This window comes from Morus notabilis, unplaced genomic scaffold (genome assembly GCF_000414095.1).
Source record: "Morus notabilis unplaced genomic scaffold, ASM41409v2 Scaffold857, whole genome shotgun sequence".
In the NCBI taxonomy this organism is placed as follows: domain Eukaryota; kingdom Viridiplantae; phylum Streptophyta; class Magnoliopsida; order Rosales; family Moraceae; genus Morus; species Morus notabilis.
Window position 1 is genome coordinate 99,980 of NW_010356843.1, and position 21,075 is coordinate 121,054.

Genomic DNA, 21,075 nt, shown 5'->3' on the forward strand with positions numbered 1-21,075 from the left:
TGATGGCCTGTGTAATCTGTAAAGTTATGGACCATAACTTGTCAAGTTATTTCCGGTGTAATCAGCCATGTTATGGATCATAACCTGTTAGATTATGGGCGGAGACCCTCCAGTGATCGATGTAAGCTGTCAGGTTATAGATCATAATTTGTCATGTTATAATCTCTGGCTGGCCGGCGACGATAGACTACTGACATTTTATATAATTTACCAATGGACCATTGGAGGTAACTTTAGAAATTTAAAAATGTTTAATTTAACTATTTTTATTATTTTAATTGTAAAAGAGTAGAAATGAGTGAGCTAATCTTTAATGATTAAAAATGGATTAAGTATCTCAAAATATTTTTCTTATTTTCTCTTAAAAATTAATACATAAATTACTCCATGTTAAGACAAATTTGAGATTTCTTCACCCAAAAAGAAAAAAAAAGGAAAAAAAAAATTTAAGATTTCATTTTACTAGTATTTTATTTATTAGAAGTTTTTATTATTTTTTAATTTTTAATATTTATTTACCATGAACTCAAAATCAGTCCGCTTTTCTTTTTACATCAACTCCATTTCTTTTGCATTTCTGAATCCATCTACCCTTCTTTCTCTCCTCTCCGTACTCTTAAAGAAAAAAAAAAATCCTTTTCTTTTATTTTTCTACTTTACTTTCTCTCGCCACAAAATTCGATTCACTTTCTCCGTCTCTAGTCTCTCCACGGCCTCAAATCCGCTCCTCTTCACCATCATCATCCTCTTCAATGTCAGTCCAGTTAGTCCTACGCGTCTACCAGGAGACTACTAAAGCCATCTAGCGGGCGGAACGCGTGGCCCCCACGCGCACGCGCGTGGCAGGAAGCTCGAAGAGAGCCAACGATGGTGTTCAAGGGCCGGTTCTTCTCCTCCAAGAAGTCCGACTCCTCTTCCTCCAACAACAACAGCCCCGACGGCTCCTCCAACAGCCCTCGATCGTTCCTCGGCTCCAACTCTCCCGTCAGATCCGACAAGAAGAAGTTCAAAGACGGCGGCGGCGGCGGCGGCGGAGGGGGATTCGCCGCCGTTGCCTGTCGCCAGACACAGGTCAAGGATGGCGGCGCCGCCAAGAAGAAGGATTCCAAGGGGAAGGACTCTCCTCAGTCCCACCCTTCCTCGCCGTTGAAGTCCACCTCCGGAAGCTCCAGCTCCAAGTCGTCTTCAGCCATGCCTGCGGTGGCTGATGCGAAGGATGCGCCATCGCCGCCGTCGCCACAACCTCCGTCCTCGGTCTCGCCCATTCTAGCCTCGTCGCTCGGGTTGAACCGGATAAAGACAAGATCGGGGCCGTTGCCGCAGGAGAGCTTCTTTGGATTCAGAGGAGACAAAGGCTCAGCGGCCCTCGGGGCGAGTAATTTGTCGAGGCCTGGTGGTGGCAGCAGCGGCGGTAGTGGTGGTTCGAGTGCGGGGAAGAAGAAGGAAGTGGCAGCGGGGAGTCATAGTAGAATGGGCCCGTTGGAGAACGCGTCGAAGAATTGGGCGGATAATGGGAGTAACTCTGATAGTATGTCGACTGGGAGCGCAAAGTCTAGGGATCAGAGCCCCAATGTGCTGCCTCCTTCGCGGCTGCAGAACGGCGAATCGTCGTCCGAAGCAGGTACGGTTGTTAATGCCTTTGTTGGTTATTTGGTTTGTGGTGAACGCTTTCTGTTTCATGCGTTTTGCTGCTTCTGCATTGGGGATGATTATTGTTTATAATAGTTGTTTGTGATGTTTGTGGAGTGATTTGGTTTTTTTTTCTTCATATAATAGATGTGTACGGGTGTGAAAATGTACTGAGCTTGGAGTCTTAAGGGTTTCTATTATGCTACTAGATTATAGGCATTTCTTGAAATCAGACTGCTATTTTTTTTTTTTTTTTTTTTTTTTCAATTGATGACAAAATCAAATACGAAGGATAATGAATGAAAAATCCTCGATGAAACAAAAAAGAAAGAAAACAAAACGTAACGAAAGAAGCAATGGGAAATACAGAAGCTATCAGAACGTTATGAATCGGGCCTTCTATTCAATTCGAAAAATGTTGATCGCTACTGGTCTTTTCATCTAGTTGGTCAAATTGTGTTGGTCCGTATTTAATAATATGTAGATTCTGGAGTTGCCATGTCAATGGGTACGTGATTGGTTAAAATTTAGTGGCGCAGCTGATGATTGTGTAGTAGGACTGTAGTAGAACTTTATATTTTACTCTACTAGTATGATTTCCTTAAGCAGCTCCAAAAACTGAGTAAAACCAAGTTGATGAAAAAGTTCAAGGATGGAAGGTCAGCATAGAAAAGTAACAAAAGGTGATTATTCTTAGTTGTGGTGAACAAAATTACTCATTCAATTATGGTTTTCATTGGGTAAGTGCAACCGATGATTAAGCAATGGGAGACCTTCATTAAGTTGGTATATGTTTTTCTACAAGTACGATTACATAAATAGAAGAAACTCAGTGTATATAAAGAAGGGAACGGTGAACATGAGAAAAGTAGTTGTACCAAGAGAAAAATTTATGAATGGAAACAAAGTCTCCTATCTAGGGGAGGGGGAGTCCTACGTTTTCTAACTATGTAATTTCCTTGAAGCATTGACTGGCGAAATGCGTTATTGGTTGTGTAGTAATCATTTGGTAAAAATACTACAATTCCCCTCTAATAGTGTAAGCTTGGACTGCAATGGCATACGGTTGCATGCAACAACTTCAGTTAGTGTCTTCCCTAGGTTGGTTCCACTAGCTGGTCGTATGCAAATGAATTTACTGTATGCACAGTTTCTCAATGTATTGTATTTGACCTGATGAGCAAGGAACTTGAAGATGATTCCATAACTTATCTTCTTCTGTGATTGGTTAGGGTTCCATTGACCAGAGAATTGGCAATTAATATGTATTTGAAGTGTGAGTTTTCTGATAATTTAAAGCTATGATTTTACTTGTGGTAGAATGTGGGTTATCTAATTTCTTTTTTTATAGGATTTTTATGTTTAAATTAAACTTCAAGAAAGAGTACAAGTAAAGTCCAGTAATTCGAGAGACTGGACACTCTCCCCTGCGTGGAGACTCTCCAAGACTTGTCCCACACAAATTCTAGTTACTTCCCTCCCCATCTCTTAGCTACCTTCTTCCTTTTTATTTCCCTCAATTCATACTCTCCCCTGCGTGGAGACTCTCCAAGACTTGTCCCACACAAATTCTAGTTACTTCCCTCCCCATCTCTTAGCTACCTTCTTCCTTTTTATTTCCCTCAATTCCTCTAACTAAACTCCTAACAACCTAAAGTCCCCAGTAACTAACAACTGCCCCTCCTAACAACCAGAGCCTCCCCCTTTTCACAATAACAAACTATTGCCACCTCACCCAACCCTCTTATTCCTCCTAATGAAAACTTGCCTAAGTAAAGGCTTATCAATTACACCGCCCCTCAAAAAAGTCAACTTGTCCTCAAGGTGAAAATCCAGAAATTGTTGCTGTATAACATCAAACAACTCCCAAGAAGCCTCGAAAACCGGTAAATGGCGCCACTTGAGAAGGACCTCCAACTGACCCGTAGTAGGAGAATAACGAGTGTCTAAAACCTTCTCCAGTTCCGCCTGCAACGTCAAATCTTCGGAAAGGACTGGGGGCAAAGATTGGGATGTCACCGAAGCGCCAATCGCCCGTTTTAACTGAGAAACATGAAAAATAGGGTGGATTTTGGCATCAACAGGTAATTGCAAATGGTAAGCCACCTGACCAACACGACAAGCACCTTAAAAGACCATAGTACCAAGGAGCAAGTTTCTCATTGACAACCCATGCTAATGAGCGATGGCGATAAGGCTGCAACTTTAAGAAAACCAAATGATGCTTCTTATTGGCGGCCGCTTTCATAGATTGTTGAGCATGAACCAAGAGGTCTTTCAACTCAGCCAAGAGAGCATTGTGATCCTGTAATTGCTGATCCAACACTGAACTTGCTGTTGAAGCAACCTCATAAGGAACCAATAGAGGAGAGTCGCGGCCATATAAGGCCTTAAAAGGCGTCATACCCGCTGAAACATGAAAGCTAGTATTATACCAAAACTCAACCCATGGAAGATGAGAAAACCACTTTCGGGGTTTCTCCAAAACAAAACAACGCAAGTAAGCCTCCGAACATCTATTAATAACTTCGGTTTGACCATCCGGTTGTGGATGATAGGTTGTACTTCGGCACAAAGAAGTTCCTTGCAACTTGAACAGTTCACTCCAAAAGTGACTTAAGAAAATCTTGTCCCGATCAGAAATTGTACTCCTCGGAAACCCATGAAGCCGGATAATCTCCTTAACAAAGAAGGCAGCCCCTGACTTAGCAGTGAAAGGATGTTTGAGACCCAGAAAATACGCATACTTGCTTAAGCGATCAACAACCGCCAAAATTGAATCACACCCCTCTGATCTAGGCAAGCCCTCAATAAAATCCATTGAGATGTCCTCCCAAACCCTATGGGGAATTGGAATAGGCTGCAACAAGCTTACGGAGACAAAGTGTAAGACTTATTTTGTTGACACACAACACAGATAGCCACAAAAGATTCCACATCCTGACGCATTCACTCCCAATAAAATTCTGAAGCCAACCTCTTTTAAGTTTTGAGTACCCCTGAATGTCCACCAATTTTAGTACCATGGAATTCATGCAACAAGGAGGAAACAAGAGGAGAATGCGTAGGAATCACCAACCGCCCATTGCAAAGTAGTTGGTCTCGCTGCAAACTATACTCCTTGAAGTAAAGCAGTCCTAATCTTGGCCAACTTTGGCTCAGCTAACACTTGTTGATGTAAATCCGCCACATCAAGGACCACTGGAGAAGACAAGGCCATCAATTCGAGTCCCATATGCTATCGCGAAAGAGCATCCTCAGCCTTGTTCTCAGTGCTCGGCTTATATTGAATATCAAAATCATACTCCAACAACTTGCATAACCACTTTTGATGTTCCGCACTTACTAATCGTTGCTCAAGTAAGAACCTCAAGCTCCTTTGATCTGTCCGCACAATGAAACGTCGACCAAGAAGATAATGCCTCCACTTTTGGATAGCCAAAACAATGACCATTAATTCCCGCTCATAAACCGATTTTGCTCAAGCGTGTGCCGAAAGGACCTGACTAAAATAAGCAATTGGACGCTGCTGCTGCCTCAAAATAGCACCAGCCCCATGCCTCGATGCATCCAACTCCACCACAAAAGGCTGAGTAAAATCCGGTAAAGCATGCACGGGTACCTCTGTCATTGCTTGCTTCAATTGTTGAAAGACGGCGTCGTCATCGGCCGTTCAACAAAAACAATCCTTCTTCAGTTGTTGCATTAACGGCCAAGAAATTCGGCCATATCCAGCCACAAAACGACGATAATACCCAGTAAGACCCAAAAGTCCCCGCAACTCCTTGATTGACCGAGGAAGAGGCCAATCCAACATCGCTTGAATCTTACTAGTGTTGGCCAAAACACCCTCCTTAGAAACAATAGCGTTCTTGAGCACACTTCTTCTGGTTTACATATAAGTGGTTTGCCTCTAAAACCAAGAGAACCGCATCTAAGTGTGCCAAATGTGTCTCCCAAGAAGTGTTGTAAATCAAGATATCATCGAAAAACACCAACACAAACTTCCGTAAGAATGGTTTTAAGACCTCATTCATCAAAGATTGGAAAGTAGCCAGGGCATTTGTCAACACGAAAGGCATGACTAGAAATTCATAATGGCCTTCCGGAGTGCAAAAAGCGGTCTTTGGAACATCTTCATCACACATGCGAATTTGATGATAACCGGATTTCAAGTCCAATTTAGTAAAGATTGCGGCTCCACACAATTCATTCAAAAGTTCTTCTATCACCAGTATAGGAAATTTATTGGGTACCGTAGCCTTGTTAAGAGCCTGATAATCAACGCAAAATCTCCAACTCCCATCTTTCTTTTTAACAAGAAGCACAGGACTTGAAAATGGACTCGTGCTTGGCTGAATGATTCCGGCAACCAAACATCTCCCGAACCAACTTCTCTATTGCATTCTTCTGAAAATGGGGATATTTGTAAGGCCGGACACTAATAGGGACTGTTCCATCCTTAAGAATGATGCGATCATCGTACGCGATGAGGAGGCAACCCAACTGACATGTTTAAAACATCGGAATGCTGCCGTAAAAGCGCTTGAATCTGCCCATGGTCTTGTTGGCCTGTGTTGTCATTTTCCTCAACATTTAGACTACCATGTCCCTCATGTTTGATGGTTCTCACCGTAGCTTTAAGAGAAACCATTGTCTTAGAAAGACTCGTATCACCCCGCAACGTGACACCTTCTCCTCTGACCTTAAACTTCATCACTTGAGATTTCCAATTAACATGCATGCCACCTAATGTCTCCAACCATTGCATCCCCAAAATTACGTCAATTCCTACTAATTCCAATGGTAAGAAATTCTCTATGATAGTCAAATTTGGCAAACTCAGTACCACCTCCTTACACAAGCCTTTCCCTCTAACCGATTCCCCCGTTCCAACTTGTATTGCAAAACCAGTGGTAGAATAATAGGAATAGACAATTTTTCAACCATCCTCAAGGAAATGAAATTGTGAGTTGCACCGGAATCAATTAAAACAATTACCTCATGCTGAGCAATCGTCCCCCTAAGCTTCATGGTTTTGGAGTAGATAGCCCCAGAACCGAGTTTAAAGACAACTCAATCACCTTAGGCTGCACTTCTATTGGATCAACCCATTTCTGGTCAATTTCTCTCTCCTCCAATTCCTCCTCCTCCTCCTCCTCATCGCTAACAAGCATAATCCTTAGTTCCTTCTTCTTACAACGATGTCCCACCGTGAATTTCTCATCACACCGAAAACACAACCATTTATCTCTCTTTTCTTGTAACTCAGAATATGACAATTTTCGAAATGGAAAATCTTTTTTTTTAGTCGCCACCTTCTCCATTCCAACGAAAGTTCTTGGTTGTCGCTCCATTCCAGCCACAGTTCTTGGTTGAGACATTCTGAAAACTCGTTCCTCGTCTCCCCAAAAGATTGAGTCCTCAAAAACTTCGATCCCCCAATCTCTCGATGAAGCAACTCATTCTTTTCCTCTATTCGCTGAGCAATTGCCATAATTTCGCCTAAACCCACTAGTTTCAATAGTCGTAATTCAGCTCTAACTTCTGCCTTCAAACCATTAACAAAAAGTCCTTCCAAAATCTCTCCCAGAACATCTCGGAGGGAGGGCCGCTGATATCTCAAATTTCCTACGGTAGTCAGCCACCATACCCTCTTGCCGAATCGCCAAGAACCTCTCGCAAAGACTTCCCTCTTGCGAAGAACGAAAACGCTGCAAAAGAGCGACCTTAAACTCTGCCCAGTTGACAAACGACCTTCTTCCATTCTGCCACTGAAACCAGGACAAGGCTTCCTCCTCCAAAGCAATACTTGTAGAAGCTATCTTCTCCCTTTCAGAACAACGGTTGATGTAGAAAAACTGTTCCATTTGAAAGACCCAGCCGTCCGGGTCGTTGCCATTAAAAATCGGATAGTCCACCTGTCGCCTACGAAGCACAGCCCAATCAGCGCCGAGTACTCCAATCGTGCTCCTCTGAGCCCCCTGAGCTCCTCCAAATGGCCCCCAACTAAGGAAACCCCGCCGTCGTCAAATCCACGAGAACCGCCATCTGCGAACTTGCCACGCCGACCCCTCCTGAAATTGTTCATCTCCTCCTTCCGATCTCCTGTCGGAACACCTCCGTTGCTGTCACGTTCGGTTGCGCCGTCACCCTTCGCCGCTCGCCGACAATCCCTGGAAACCCTAGGTTCAGCCAAACGACCTTCAACCTGTGTACCCAAACCAAGATCTGCAGTCCGATTAACTTCTTATGCACCCACGACCTGGTTCATCTCGCGATCTACGCACGTCTCCATTGCCGGTGTTCTTGTCTTCTCCGGCGCCGGCGCCGAAAAGATCTTCATCTGCTCCATTAACCGACAAATTTTGGTCAAGTTTTGGGTCAACTCAGCTCTCATCTCACCAATTCCCTTCTCCATGGACGCCCTAACCTCCTTAATCTCCTTCTCCACAGATTCAAATCTCTCCTCTGATTTCTTCCCTGCCATAGCCATGATCTTGTGCTCTGGTACCAAAATGATAGACTCTGGCCTTTTCTTACAAGAACAACAACAAAAGATTGAATTGAAAAACTTTATTGATCTGAAAACTCAAGAAAGAGTACAAGTAAAGTCCAGTAATTCTAGAGACTGGACACTCTCTCCTGCATGGAGACTCTCCAAGACTTGTCCCGCAAATTCTAGTTACTTCCCTCCCCATCTCGCAGCTACCTTCTTCCTTTTTATTTCCCTCAATTCATCTAACTAACCTCCTGACAACCTAAAGGCCCCAGTGACAAACAACTTCCCCTCTTAACAACTAGAGCCTCCCCTGCTTCACAATAACAAACTATTGCCACCTCACCCAACCCTCTTATGCATCCTAATGAAAACTTGCCTAAGTAAAGGCTTATCAGACATTATGGTTTGAGAAGAGGTGTTTTTAATGTAGTTTTCTGAGTCAAGGGGTTTTTTGGACTCTGTAATTTTAGTTTAGTTTCTCTGTTTTTTTATGTTATGTCTCGGTGATGGACTTCTCTTCAATCCTGAATAGTTATTTTGTAATTTGTTGATGTTTAATAAAGTTTTCTCAGTTTATATTATAATAAAAGGAGTATAAATGTTCAGATTTGCAAGGCATTGATGGTTGAACTGAAGACAGATTTGAAAGAGAAATACTCTTCTATCTTATTGAATATTACGGAAAAAATACAAATAAAGGCAGCCAAGCTAGTTGGCTTATCCGAATAAAAAGGAATGATAATCTCCTAATAAAGTGACTGATTTGAATTTAATATTCAAATAAGATTTTATTACCTAATTCCTAATCCTAAACAATCCCGGATAATCACTAGGAGAAGATAAGGAAAGATTTGAATATCCTAAATCTTCCAAAGTAATTTATCCTAATCAAACCCGATTTGGACTATTTTTCCCTAATATGTCGACATGAACTTGTGTTTCTTTCTTGAGTGGTTTAGAGGATCTAGACTTCTTGAGTTCAGTGAAGAGGAACCTATTATGGCTCATTTGGTTCATAAATTTGAAATTATATTTGAACATAATTTCAAATTTGTTTCATACACTGGCAAAAAAGGTTTGAACCAACAGTTTCTATGAAACAAACAAAAGCTTACACTTGTGAAATGAAATTGTTCATGAGTGCCGAACAATGTGATTCTTCTCCCATTTATTCTTTCCCATGTGATATTCTTTCCCATGTGATTCTTCAAAATTTTAATTTTCCCCTACTGGTTGTCAGTGAAAGCCTCCATTTTCCTTGTTTGTACCACAGTCTGAAAGTAGTAAGGGTATGGCTGCTGCATGCTCTAAAATTCAAATATGTGGAAAAAATTGTGTAAACTTCTGCACACTTAAGTTTTGGAAAGCAAACATTGTGAAACTAACAAAATGTGACAATTTCTCGGGGAACAAGAAAAAGATCGGAAAACTTCAACATGTAGACACCTCCAACAATGTACTTAGAGTTCATCCATTTTTTTTTTTTTTTAGTTTTCATGAGATTGGTTATGTACTTGCCAAATCATAGACCATCTACCATGCAAATGCCAATGTCAATGCTATATTTAGCTCAAAAATGGTGAAAATAGCATACATGATATGCTATTGTATTTTGTACTCCAATGCAGAATGCTATTTCAAGTCATATTTAGCAAACTTTTTTTTCTTATGTTTTTTCCACTAAAAGCATCAAAGCATACTCAATAAGAAAAGTTAGGTAATTCATTATATTGACAATACAATCTAAGCATATTAATCTTTTATAATTAGCAAACTTTTGAACTTGTAAAAGTTAACTTTTAATTTTCAAATAACAAGATGGCGAAAGCACTGTGGAAAAGCATGGTTCTGTCAAGTTTTTTGGGCCTTGTGGTCGGAAAGAAATGCTAGAATTTTTAAGGAGAAGGAGAAAGCAAAATTTACAGCTTCCTTATGGGCGTCGACGGACAAAACTTTCAAGGGTTTTCCTTGTTCTTTAATTGTTCTAAATTGGAAGGATGTGATAGGTTTTTGATTGTTAATTCTGTCGCTTTTGTTCTTGTCTTATTAATGAGGATACCTTGTCCTCCCCCTTTTTGTAATTGATTGTTTTTTATCAATAAAAGTCATTTCCTTGTAAACAAAAATTTAAAATAATTTGAAAATGACAATGTTGGAATGATTAAATGGAAAAGTTATACATCAACCATTAGCAATCAAATGTTAAAATTTAACATATGCTAGATTAGTTTTGGTGCTAAATTTGGCACCAACTATAGCACGTCATATTTAGCACCAAAAGTAGCATTTTATTAGAGAGTGGTTTTCCTGCACACTAATATGACATTTTATTGGAGATGCACTAGGACCTTTTCTACGAGTGACTAATAGAAGCTTAGCAAAATGAAAGATGAAAAATTTATTAAATCTTGAAAGGAGAGTAAGATTTAAAATGTACTGCCTATGGCCTCTTGCTTGGTTAAGGGAGGAATTTTTGTTTATATTTATTAATTTATATTTTTAATAGATGTGTTGGTGGTGAGTTTATTTTATCAGATGCATGGACTCTAGATTTCACACGATCCAGACAGGCCAGGGCAAATCTGTTAGGCTGAAAATTAACATGCATATGATCAGGACGTAGAAGGGGCATCTTAGAAATTTGATCTGAATGCTTTCTTACGTTTTGTCACTTTGTCCAGTATTATATGTTTTAGTAAACTATGAAATGGGTCTTGTTTCAGAATTTAGAATTATTTCCGTTGCTCAATATTTATATCACGGTAACATTGGTTCACTGCCACTGGGCGGGTTTGTTTAATTTTTGAACTTTAGGCTTTTTGATAGCTTGGCGTGACTAGCAAAATTGTGTTGTTTACTTTTAGCAAAATTGTGTTGTTTACTTTTAGCAAAATGGTATTTAATACTCCCAAGTCAATCTTGACAGGGAGATATGAATCATCATGGGGCACTTCTGGGGGATTAAGGAGTTCAGATGTTTGCACCCCTGAGGTACTAATTACTTTGACTCGAGAATATATTTTCTACGTTTAAGTCTTTCATTGTTCTCCCTCTTTCTTGAGAATCATCGGTCTTATTTTTCTTTACTCCTTGCCGTGATGCTTTCTAAACCTTGAGCATTTCATTTTCTAGATTGCATATGATTGTGAGAACCCAAAGGAGTCTGAGTCTCCTCGTTTTCAAGCTATACTCCGCGTAACAAGTGCACCGAGAAAGAGATTTCCTGCTGACATTAAAAGTTTCTCGCATGAACTGAATTCCAAAGGTGTACGGCCTTTCCCCTTTTCCAAGCCTCGAGGCTTAAATAACTTGGAGGTACTTTAGTTTCGGTTTATATATTATGTCCTTTTCAGATGGTTAATTTTAGCTATTGTAAGCTTGATTTGTTTGCTAACACGTTGGTTTTATGTAGGAAATCTTGGTCGTCATCCGGGCAAAATTTGACAAAGCGAAGGAAGAAGTAAACTCGGATCTGGCTATATTTGCAGGAGATTTGGTGGGAGTTCTTGAGAAAAATGCAGATAGTCATCCAGAGTGGCAAGAAACTATTGAGGACTTGCTGGTTTTGGCTCGAAGATGTGCCGTGACATCACCTAGTGAATTTTGGCTGCAGTGTGAAAGCATAGTTCAGGATTTGGACGATAGGCGCCAAGAGCTCTCTCCTGGTGTGCTGAAGCAACTCCACACACGTATGCTCTTCATTCTGACGAGGTGTACCAGACTGTTGCAATTCCACAAGGAAAGTGGACTAGCTGAGGATACGAATCTTATTCAGCTTCGTCAATCTAGAGTTCTGCATTCTGCAGAAAAAAGAATTCCTCCAGGTGTGGGAAGGGATATGAAAAGTTCCAACGCTGCAAGTGCATCAAAAGCAGCTTCAGCTAGGAAATCTTACAGCCAGGAGCAGCATGGTTTTGGCTGGAAGAGAGACAATGATGTCCAGCCTGGAAATTTTCTTACACCCCCAGCTGAGGACACATCAAAGAACTTGGAGTCACCGGCCGGTAGGGATAGGATGGCTTCTTGGAAGAAATTTCCATCACCAAGTGGAAAAAGCATGAAAGAAGCTGCTCAACCGAAAGAGCAGAATGATAGTAAGGTTGAACATCTGAAGACGTCAAACAGGAGGGGAACTTACGACGTGGATGTGACTGCACATAAGCCTCATGAATCTCATGCAAAAGATTCTCACGATCATTCTTCCAAGCACCAGCACAAATTGTCCTGGGGTTACTGGGGAGATCAGCAGAATATATCTGATGAGAGTTCAATAATTTGTCGCATTTGCGAGGAAGAGGTTCCAACTTCCAACGTGGAAGATCATTCTAGAATTTGCGCAATTGCTGATCGGTGTGACCAACAGGGTCTAAGTGTCAATGAGCGTCTTGTCAGACTTTCTGAAACCCTTGAAAAGATGATAGAGTCCTTGACACAAAAGGATAATCAACATGCAGCAGGAGGAAGTCCAGATGTCGCAAAAGTATCAAATTCCAGTGTCACTGAAGAATCTGACATTTTCTCTCCAAAACTAAGTGATTGGTCACGCAGAGGCTCAGAAGATATGCTTGATTGTTTTCCTGAAGCTGATAATTCAGTATTTATGGATGACCTCAAGGGTTTACCTTTGATGTCATGTAAAACTCGCTTTGGTCCAAAGTCTGATCAGGGAATGACAACATCATCTGCAGGTAGCTTGACTCCTAGGTCTCCTTTGTTGACACCAAGGACCAGTCAGATTGATTTGCTCTTAGCAGGCAAGGTTGCTTACTCTGAGCAAGATGATCTTCCTCAGGTATCTCTTAGTTCATCTTTCAGGGGATATTTTGTTTTCTCGTCCCAAGTTGCGTAATAGCACTGCAATTTTCAAGTAATCCATCTCTCTCTTAACATTTTAAGTTTGCAATTTCCCACCTTCTTACCCCATTAGGTTTGCTAGATTCCACCTTCAACAGAGATATAAGAACGAAACAAAACCAGCATGTTAGACTTTTGAGAGAGAGATCTTAAAAGCTTTTGAGAATATTTAGATTTGGCTTTTTTTTTTAAATTTTTTGTCATTATTATTTTTTTAATCTAGAGGAAGAGAGCAGTAATCTTGGCATGGTATACATAACATTGCAAGTTCTCTTTTAACTTCTGAATTTACTTCAAACGAACGCTGAGTCTTGGCCATCCTCTCAGCCTCTCCAAAGCACATTTCGTCTCCTTTTTCTGACAGGTTTTAGATAACACACATGCATATACTTTCCGACAGTTTTAGAATATAGTGTTCATATATATATATGTGCATATGTATGTTACATACATATACATATATATGTATACATATATATATATATATCCCTAAACTTTCTGATAAGTGAAACTGTATAAGATACATCATGGAGAGGCAAACTACATATATTTTCGTGCAAAAGCTAGTTTTGCCCGCTCAATTAGGTTGCTGGTGCTTAGGCAGATGATTAAGGATAACCCCTTGTTTTGGACCGGGAAAGGGCTCCTAGATTTACCTGCCCTGCGAACAATTGAACCTAATATATGATCATTTAAATGTGGTCTTTTAATTTTAAGCGATGAGAAACAATGTTGAAACATAGTAGGTCCTATCTCCAAATAATTTTCTGTCTTTTGCAGTAGAGCTATGCGTGCACCTTGCCCATCCAAAGATCATTAAGATCAAGTTTTGTTGAACTTGCAATAAAACAAAAAATCTGGATTAAAGTTGGAGTATTTAAAACCAAAATGTGGAAAATCTAATGCTTAGTTTATTTAATATGCTGTTATCATAGCATATATTCTTTATACAACGAAAAGCTCCTTTTATTGATATAATGGTCATGTAAAAAGAAAAATAAAAACAACACAGGATGAGGTATCCCGCAGATAGAAAATAAAATAAGGAAATTAACAAGTCAAAATAATGCATAACCATAGCATATATCCTTACTTTTGTAGAAGTTAACAGTCAGAATACTGTAAAGGTTAAAATTTTAAAGCTATGGGTTGTCTATTACATCAAAAGATTGAACAAGATTACAGGTATAGGGTATCAATAGTTTTATGTTTTGAAAACTTGGCATTAGTTCCTTAGCAAGCTCTCAGGGTCTGATTTTTCCACTGTGTTTTATCCTAGTTTCACTATTGATCTTGTCTAAAATCCCTTTTGAGTGATGCAGATGAATGAACTTGCTGATATTGCACGATGTGTAGCAAATACGCCGTTGGATGATGATCGTACTAATCCATATCTACTATCTTGTCTTGAAGATTTGAGAGTTGTAATTGATCGCAGGAAGTTTGATGCACTTACAGTGGAGACTTTTGGAACACGCATTGAGAAGCTGATTAGGTGATAGTTGCTGCCTTTTCCTTGGATTTTGCAGAAGTATTATTTGAACAGTGATTTGTACCATCATTTTTTTTTTTCATTTCTGAAGAGTTTGTCGGTTTTCCTTGCTATGAATTTCTTTTGAAAGGTGTCGATTGCAACTTTTGATGCATTCTCTGTTTAGATCTATACAATCTGATGACTTTTGACTATCTAGGGAGAAGTATCTGCAGCTCTGTGAGCTAGTAGATGATGAGAAGGTTGATTTGGAAAGTTCTGTAATTGATGAGGACACCGCTCTAGAGGATGACGTGGTTCGAAGCTTGAGAACAAGTCCTATACATTCTTCTAGGGACCGTACCTCCATAGATGACTTTGAGATTATCAAACCAATCAGCCGTGGGGCTTTCGGACGGGTTTTCTTAGCTAAAAAGAGAACAACAGGAGATCTTTTTGCTATAAAGGTTTCTATCTTGTTTCTTTCGTAATTTCCGATAAACCAATTAAGCATATATTACATTTTTTTTCCTTCCCTAATTATTCTGTTGATGTGATTCACGTTTCCCTTTTGCCTGTATTTTCTTTTACTCGTACTGTTAAATTAGAGTCTTATTTTTCTACCGAGGTTTCTTTTGTTAGGCACCACTTAATCATGCATCTACTTCCCTTACTTTCATACTTGAAAAAGCAGGCTAGTAAGTACTGGATTACATCAAAGAAGCATATAAAATTGCTGGTTTACAGAAATTCTCTACATGGTTTTACTACTTACCTGCTTTCACTGTTAAAGCCAACCCATCCATTCTTTATGATGTTCAGCAGTTCACTCACTTTGTTCTAGCTCTCAAATATTAACTGAGCATGGTATCTGCAACAGGTTCTTAAAAAGGCTGATATGATCCGTAAAAATGCTGTTGAAAGTATATTAGCAGAACGTGATATCTTGATTTCAGTCCGCAATCCTTTTGTGGTGAGCAGGTCTATCTAGCAAAAAGACTTACCTTGCCTTAAAAAAAAGGTTACTAGATTCTAACATCTCATTGGCTTGTCAGGTTCGCTTCTTCTATTCATTTACTTGTCGTGAAAATTTGTATCTTGTGATGGAGTATTTGAATGGAGGGGATTTGTATTCGTTACTGAGAAATTTAGGTTGCTTAGGGGAAGATGTCGCTCGTGTGTATATAGCAGAAGTGGTACGTTCTTGTTTCTACTCTGGGGACCTTTTACTGCTACCTTTGGTGCAAGTGCATAATCTCTGGTTTGTTCTTTTTTTTTTTTTTTGGCAGGTGCTTGCTTTAGAATATTTACATTCACGTCATGTAGTTCATCGTGATCTGAAGCCTGATAATTTATTAATTGCTCATGATGGTCATATTAAGGTAAGTGCAAGTAGTCTTTTCAACGTTTAAGGTGTATATAGATGTGTGCATCCTGCGGCTATGCATGCATATGTGTGTATGTTACATGTTTAGCTGTCCTTGTGTTGTGGATGCACAAAGTTGCAAATTTTATGGTGCTAAAAGCTCATTGGTTTAGTTGATTTTGCATCTATATGCTGGTTTTTGAGAGTTCTTGGAAAAATTAAGTTCCTCTACTACATCTGGTAGTAGATTTTAATGGCTCAAGTTGTTGTATACACATGTATTTACTTTTAAGATTGCTGATTTGTCTGTATTAATCTCTAACTCAAGCTTAATGCCTATCAATTCGAATTATCATAAAAAATCTTCTTCCACTCCTCAGCCTGAGGTCATATCCTTTTATTTCAAGATTTTGTCCTTTTTTTTCCGTCAGCTGGAATGAAATTGCATTTTTAACCTATTGTGTTCATTGGTTTTTTAACATGTGGCCTGATCTTCTCATGTGACTCTTGCACTCTGTTACTGCATGTTTGCTTTGCCATCTAGTATCTTATTATCTTGTTTTATCCTTTCTCATATTCTTTCTGTTCATAGCGAGAAATATGAAAATTTCAATAAACAAAAGAAGATGAATTTATAGTCCATAGTCCATACACGCAATCTTATAATTTTCTTTTTAATACTTTTTTTTATTAATTAATTCTCTCTTTCTTTCTTTCTTTAATTTGTAATTTGTAATATTTATTTATTTATTTATTTGGTACATCTGCTGTCTGAACATTGTGATTTCTATAATTATGTACCCTTCAACTCCATGCACCCTGCTGCTATTTTGAGTTGACATCATTCTCTTTATCCCTCTCAACAATTTTCCAACATCTATAATTACTCTTAATTTTTGACCATCGACTTTACATTCCCAGAGTTCTCTCATTTTTACTGCCTGTCCACTTGCCTTTCAATGTGTATGATATCTAGATGCTTTCCTTTTTCCTTCATGTAAATTCATAATTTTTAATAGTTTTGTGGTTATGTTACTTGAAATGCACTTCATTCATTTGACATTGTGGGTTTTTGTCACCTATTAGTATTTTGGATTTAATTCATCTTTAAGGTTTTTTTTTTTTGTCAAGCTAAGGAAATCTTTTTATCTGAGCAGTTAACGGATTTTGGGCTCTCAAAAGTTGGTCTCATCAACAGTACTGATGATTTATCTGGGCCAGCAGTTAGTGGGACTTCTCTAATGGGAGAAGATGAGCCTGAATTGTCTGTGTCTGAGCATCAGCGAGAAAGGCGAAAGAAGCGTTCTGCTGTGGGCACACCTGACTATTTGGCACCAGAGATACTATTGGGAACAGGACATGGTTTGTATAACCCTCTCTAAGTTTGAGGTCCAATAAATTTTATCAGTTGTGTCACTTAATATTCGATTAATTTAAATATAGCTAATGACCTAAAAGAAACATTAGCTTATGAAGTGGAACTAGTTTATGTATGACAATGAATTTTTCTTGTTCTTTTAAAATATAGCTTCTGATTTGTGTTTGATCAATTGTTGAATTGGTATGATGAACAATACCTTTTCGTATTAACGTCTGCAGGTGCAACTGCTGATTGGTGGTCAGTTGGTGTCATTTTGTTTGAACTGCTTGTTGGAATTCCACCCTTCAATGCAGAGCATCCTCAGGTTATACTGCATTGTGAATGAGTTTATGGTTTAATTTTGCATGCTGTTGTACTCCCTTTCTTCCATTCTTCTTAAACTTCTTTAAACTTTCTCCTTCCCGTATTATTCCTTTTCCTTGGATTATTGTACCAGAAAACAAGATTTCTTTTTTTTTTTTTTCTCCGAGTGAGAGAGGGAGGAAACCAATGCTAGTACACTGCAATTGTCTTTGCCAAATTTCTGAAGATTATCTTACAGCTTTAGAATTCACTTTCTTTGTGGTCTTTCTGGGGCCTTGAATGAAATGTCTTATCTTTATATTAGTTCAGTATATCTGTATTTGTTTTATTGGGTGTTGGAGAGGTTTCTCTTGCAATTGGATAAACTGGCACCTCTATCATATCTTAACAAATTAGTCTTGCAATGATTAGTGCCTAGCTGTTCATTTTTTCAGGTGATGAAAATTGGGCATGAACTTACCTCAAACCTCGATGATTGTTTTTATTTTAATGGTAGTGGTATGCTGAATTCTTGGCTTTGCTGGTTCTGCTGAGAGACACATAGAAATCTTAAATCGTTGTATTTGCCTGCAGAGCCGTTGACAATAATTATTCGTTGCATATGAAATTAATTATATGGTACTATTATATTGTGGTCTTGTGGTGTTCCTATAGCATAATTATTATTCTTTTTATGAGAAACAAGAATGTGTTTAAAATGAAACAACAAATGCAAACTTGAAATGAGTGCTTGTTGAACCATGCAAATAGTGTTGTTGCATTGACGGTGGTTGTGTTCCACTCCATGATGGCTTCGTACTCTTTTCTTTCCCTTGTTCTATGGATGGCTTCTTACTCTTTTCTTTTCCTTGTTTTAGACAATATTTGATAATATTCTCAATCGTAATATACCGTGGCCTCAAGTTCCTGAAGAAATGAGTCCAGAAGCACATGATTTGATTGATAGGTAAGTGAAGCTTTGCAATTTTTGTTAAATAGATTCTGTTCAAAATAAATGGCGCTCAGCACCAATGGTGAATGTCTTTCACACTTCCACACTCCCAATCTCCTGTTATGCTCAATACTCTTCTGTTATCATGAATATTGTTTTTAGATGACTGAGGTATGCGTTGATTATAATTCCAGTGATATGGATTTTTGTTACAATGATCTTTTGTCCCATTTTTATTAATAGAAAACAATGCAATTCAGTAACTAAAAGTAAAGAAAGCAAGCACAAGAGGTTCATCCGTTGAATGCTGACATACTAAAATATTGTTAAATCCTTTGATACTTGTTATTATCGCAATAATATCTGATAATGGTGTACCCCAAAGAGATCACACTGAAATTTGTATTTGATCGTTCCATTTATTTTTTCAACTATTTAAATATTGATACTTATATCCTATGTAGAATGTAGAATTTTTTATTATGTGATATGAAGTTAAAGACCTACCTGTTTGATCTGAATCCATAGCAATTCTTTTAAGAGTTAGTCGGAGAAGAATGAAATTGTTTTAATCCAGATTTTTGAGGTTCGTGAACTGTTGAAATCATACTTGCAACATATTCGAGTCACATGGACGTTGCTGCAGATTTTTAACACAAATGTGATCGTGTAGTGATTTTGTAAACACAACAGGCTGTGACATTTTTATTTTTATTTACTGGGGTTTGTACATGTCTTTTTGCTAGCAATATTAGAGAGGTGAAAGGGAATTGTTGTACTAAGCTAGTTAAATACTCAATATGAAGAACTTTAAGAGATGATGATACGTTCAATTTCCAGATTATTGACAGAAGACCCTAACCAGAGACTTGGAGCTGGAGGAGCATCGGAGGTATGAATTTGTTCTTTTTGAATTCTTATTTCAATATTTTTTTATCACTTTTTCTTCATAAATGTAAAATGATTGCTTCGAAATTTATTGTCCAGGTGAAGCGGCACGTATTTTTCAAGGATATCAACTGGGATACACTTGCCAGGCAGAAGGTTCGAAATACGATATTGAAGAATCATAAAGATAGCTTATCCATGTTTTGACCGACTACATGATTTTAACTATCTTTCTTATACAGGCTGCATTTGTTCCGATGTCAGATGGTCCACTAGATACTAGTTACTTCACAAGTCGTATTTCATGGACTACTTTAGATGAACATGTTTACCCACCTAGTGAACTTGATGATTCCAGTGATGCTGATAGTTTAAGTGGCAGCAATAGTGGCATGAGCACTGGTCATGATGAAGTGGTATTTTAAATTAGTTGCTTTCTAACATTCAAAGGGTTTTTTTAGACATGCCTCTAATAAGCATGAAATTGGAGTTATTGAGTTGGATCTTTGGAACTATTCAATTACAGGGGGATGAATGTGGAGGTCTTGCTGAATTTGATTCAGCCTCATCCGTCAATTATTCCTTCAGCAACTTTTCGTTTAAGGTATTTCCTTTTAATGATATTGCTTCAGTGCGTACTAATTATGGTCTCTCTTTCAATTTCTCGGAGAGATGATTGTTTCTTTCTAACTATCATGTGTTTCAAGTACAGTAAAAGTCACCCCCCCCCCCCCCAATATTATCCCCAAACAGTTAAATATTAACCTGTTGCTTATGAAGTCAATAATTCACTGTTATTTAATTTACTTGCTTGCTTTATTTGTTTCGTTGACATAAAATCCTTGTGCAGCTTTCTCATATGTTTCCCTTCTTTTGCTTGTGGCCAGAATCTCTCCCAGCTTGCATCCATCAACTACGACCTGCTTTCGAAGGGCTATAAGGATGATCATCCCCAACAATTCTAATGTCGAGATGCTGTCTTCGTGAAGACAAGGGACTGTATTTTTTGACATTGGATCACTTTGCGCTATTGAATGGGCCTAATCACCTGTTTCTTTTGTAAACTGTATACCCTGTACATGTACGGTCCTCAAGACTTGAGTTTGTTATACTTGTATTTATTTGTTTGTTCCATTTGTATATATGCTGTGGAATTAAGCAACTCTCTTCTGATGTTTTTGCACTCGCAGAGATTGAAAGTGAAGATACTGAAACTGGTTGGGGATGTGCTCTTTCCTCGTTTAGGTAACATGTCCACACCGTGGGGTCTCAATTTTACCATTTTTGTTGTAATTGAGAATGTTTAAATGTACGTTGAGTGATTAGTGACGCTGTGTGCTGGTTAACAGTGTTTCTCCCATGGTACTACACGGTAAAGAGAAGAACATCCCCTTTTTGCTCATTTCTTGTGTTTTATTTATTGTTCTTACAGTTGAGCTATTGTCAGGTGATTTCCAAGCTTTTTAAAAGAGGCTAGATAAATGGTTGAGAAATCGGGATCAAAAATAATCTTATACGTAGTGTAACACCTGCAGGTTCTTTATACTCTCCAGAAACAGAAAAGGAAAACATTAAAAATAAAAAAATAAATAGGTAGCTTTCCACTTCATGGTGGCAAATTACAACTATTGATCTGTTGAAATGGATGTTCCTTTGACATGCTTAGAGTACTGAGAGTCAGTTTAATGCCGTTGTGTTGATAAAATAATTTTTCTTAGTTAACTATATTGGGGGTAAAAAGTGATTAGAG

At 38.6% G+C, this 21,075-nt stretch overlaps 1 protein-coding gene across 1 annotated transcript; it reads left to right on the plus strand.

Annotated features, from left to right (window-relative positions):
- The first annotated feature begins 564 nt into the window (after nucleotides 1-564).
- Nucleotides 565-20,936, plus strand: LOC21388062 (probable serine/threonine protein kinase IREH1). Its single transcript, XM_010088719.2, has 18 exons — nucleotides 565-1,621; nucleotides 11,058-11,122; nucleotides 11,264-11,446; nucleotides 11,544-12,923; nucleotides 14,308-14,480; nucleotides 14,677-14,923; nucleotides 15,337-15,429; nucleotides 15,512-15,652; nucleotides 15,746-15,838; nucleotides 16,980-17,184; nucleotides 17,422-17,507; nucleotides 18,364-18,452; nucleotides 19,278-19,329; nucleotides 19,425-19,481; nucleotides 19,568-19,741; nucleotides 19,852-19,929; nucleotides 20,213-20,406; nucleotides 20,516-20,936. The coding sequence occupies exons 1-17, from the start codon at nucleotides 868-870 to the stop codon at nucleotides 20,288-20,290; spliced, it is 3,948 nt and encodes a 1,315-aa protein (XP_010087021.2). The 5' UTR covers nucleotides 565-867; the 3' UTR covers nucleotides 20,291-20,406; nucleotides 20,516-20,936.
- Nucleotides 20,937-21,075: the final 139 nt, after the last annotated feature.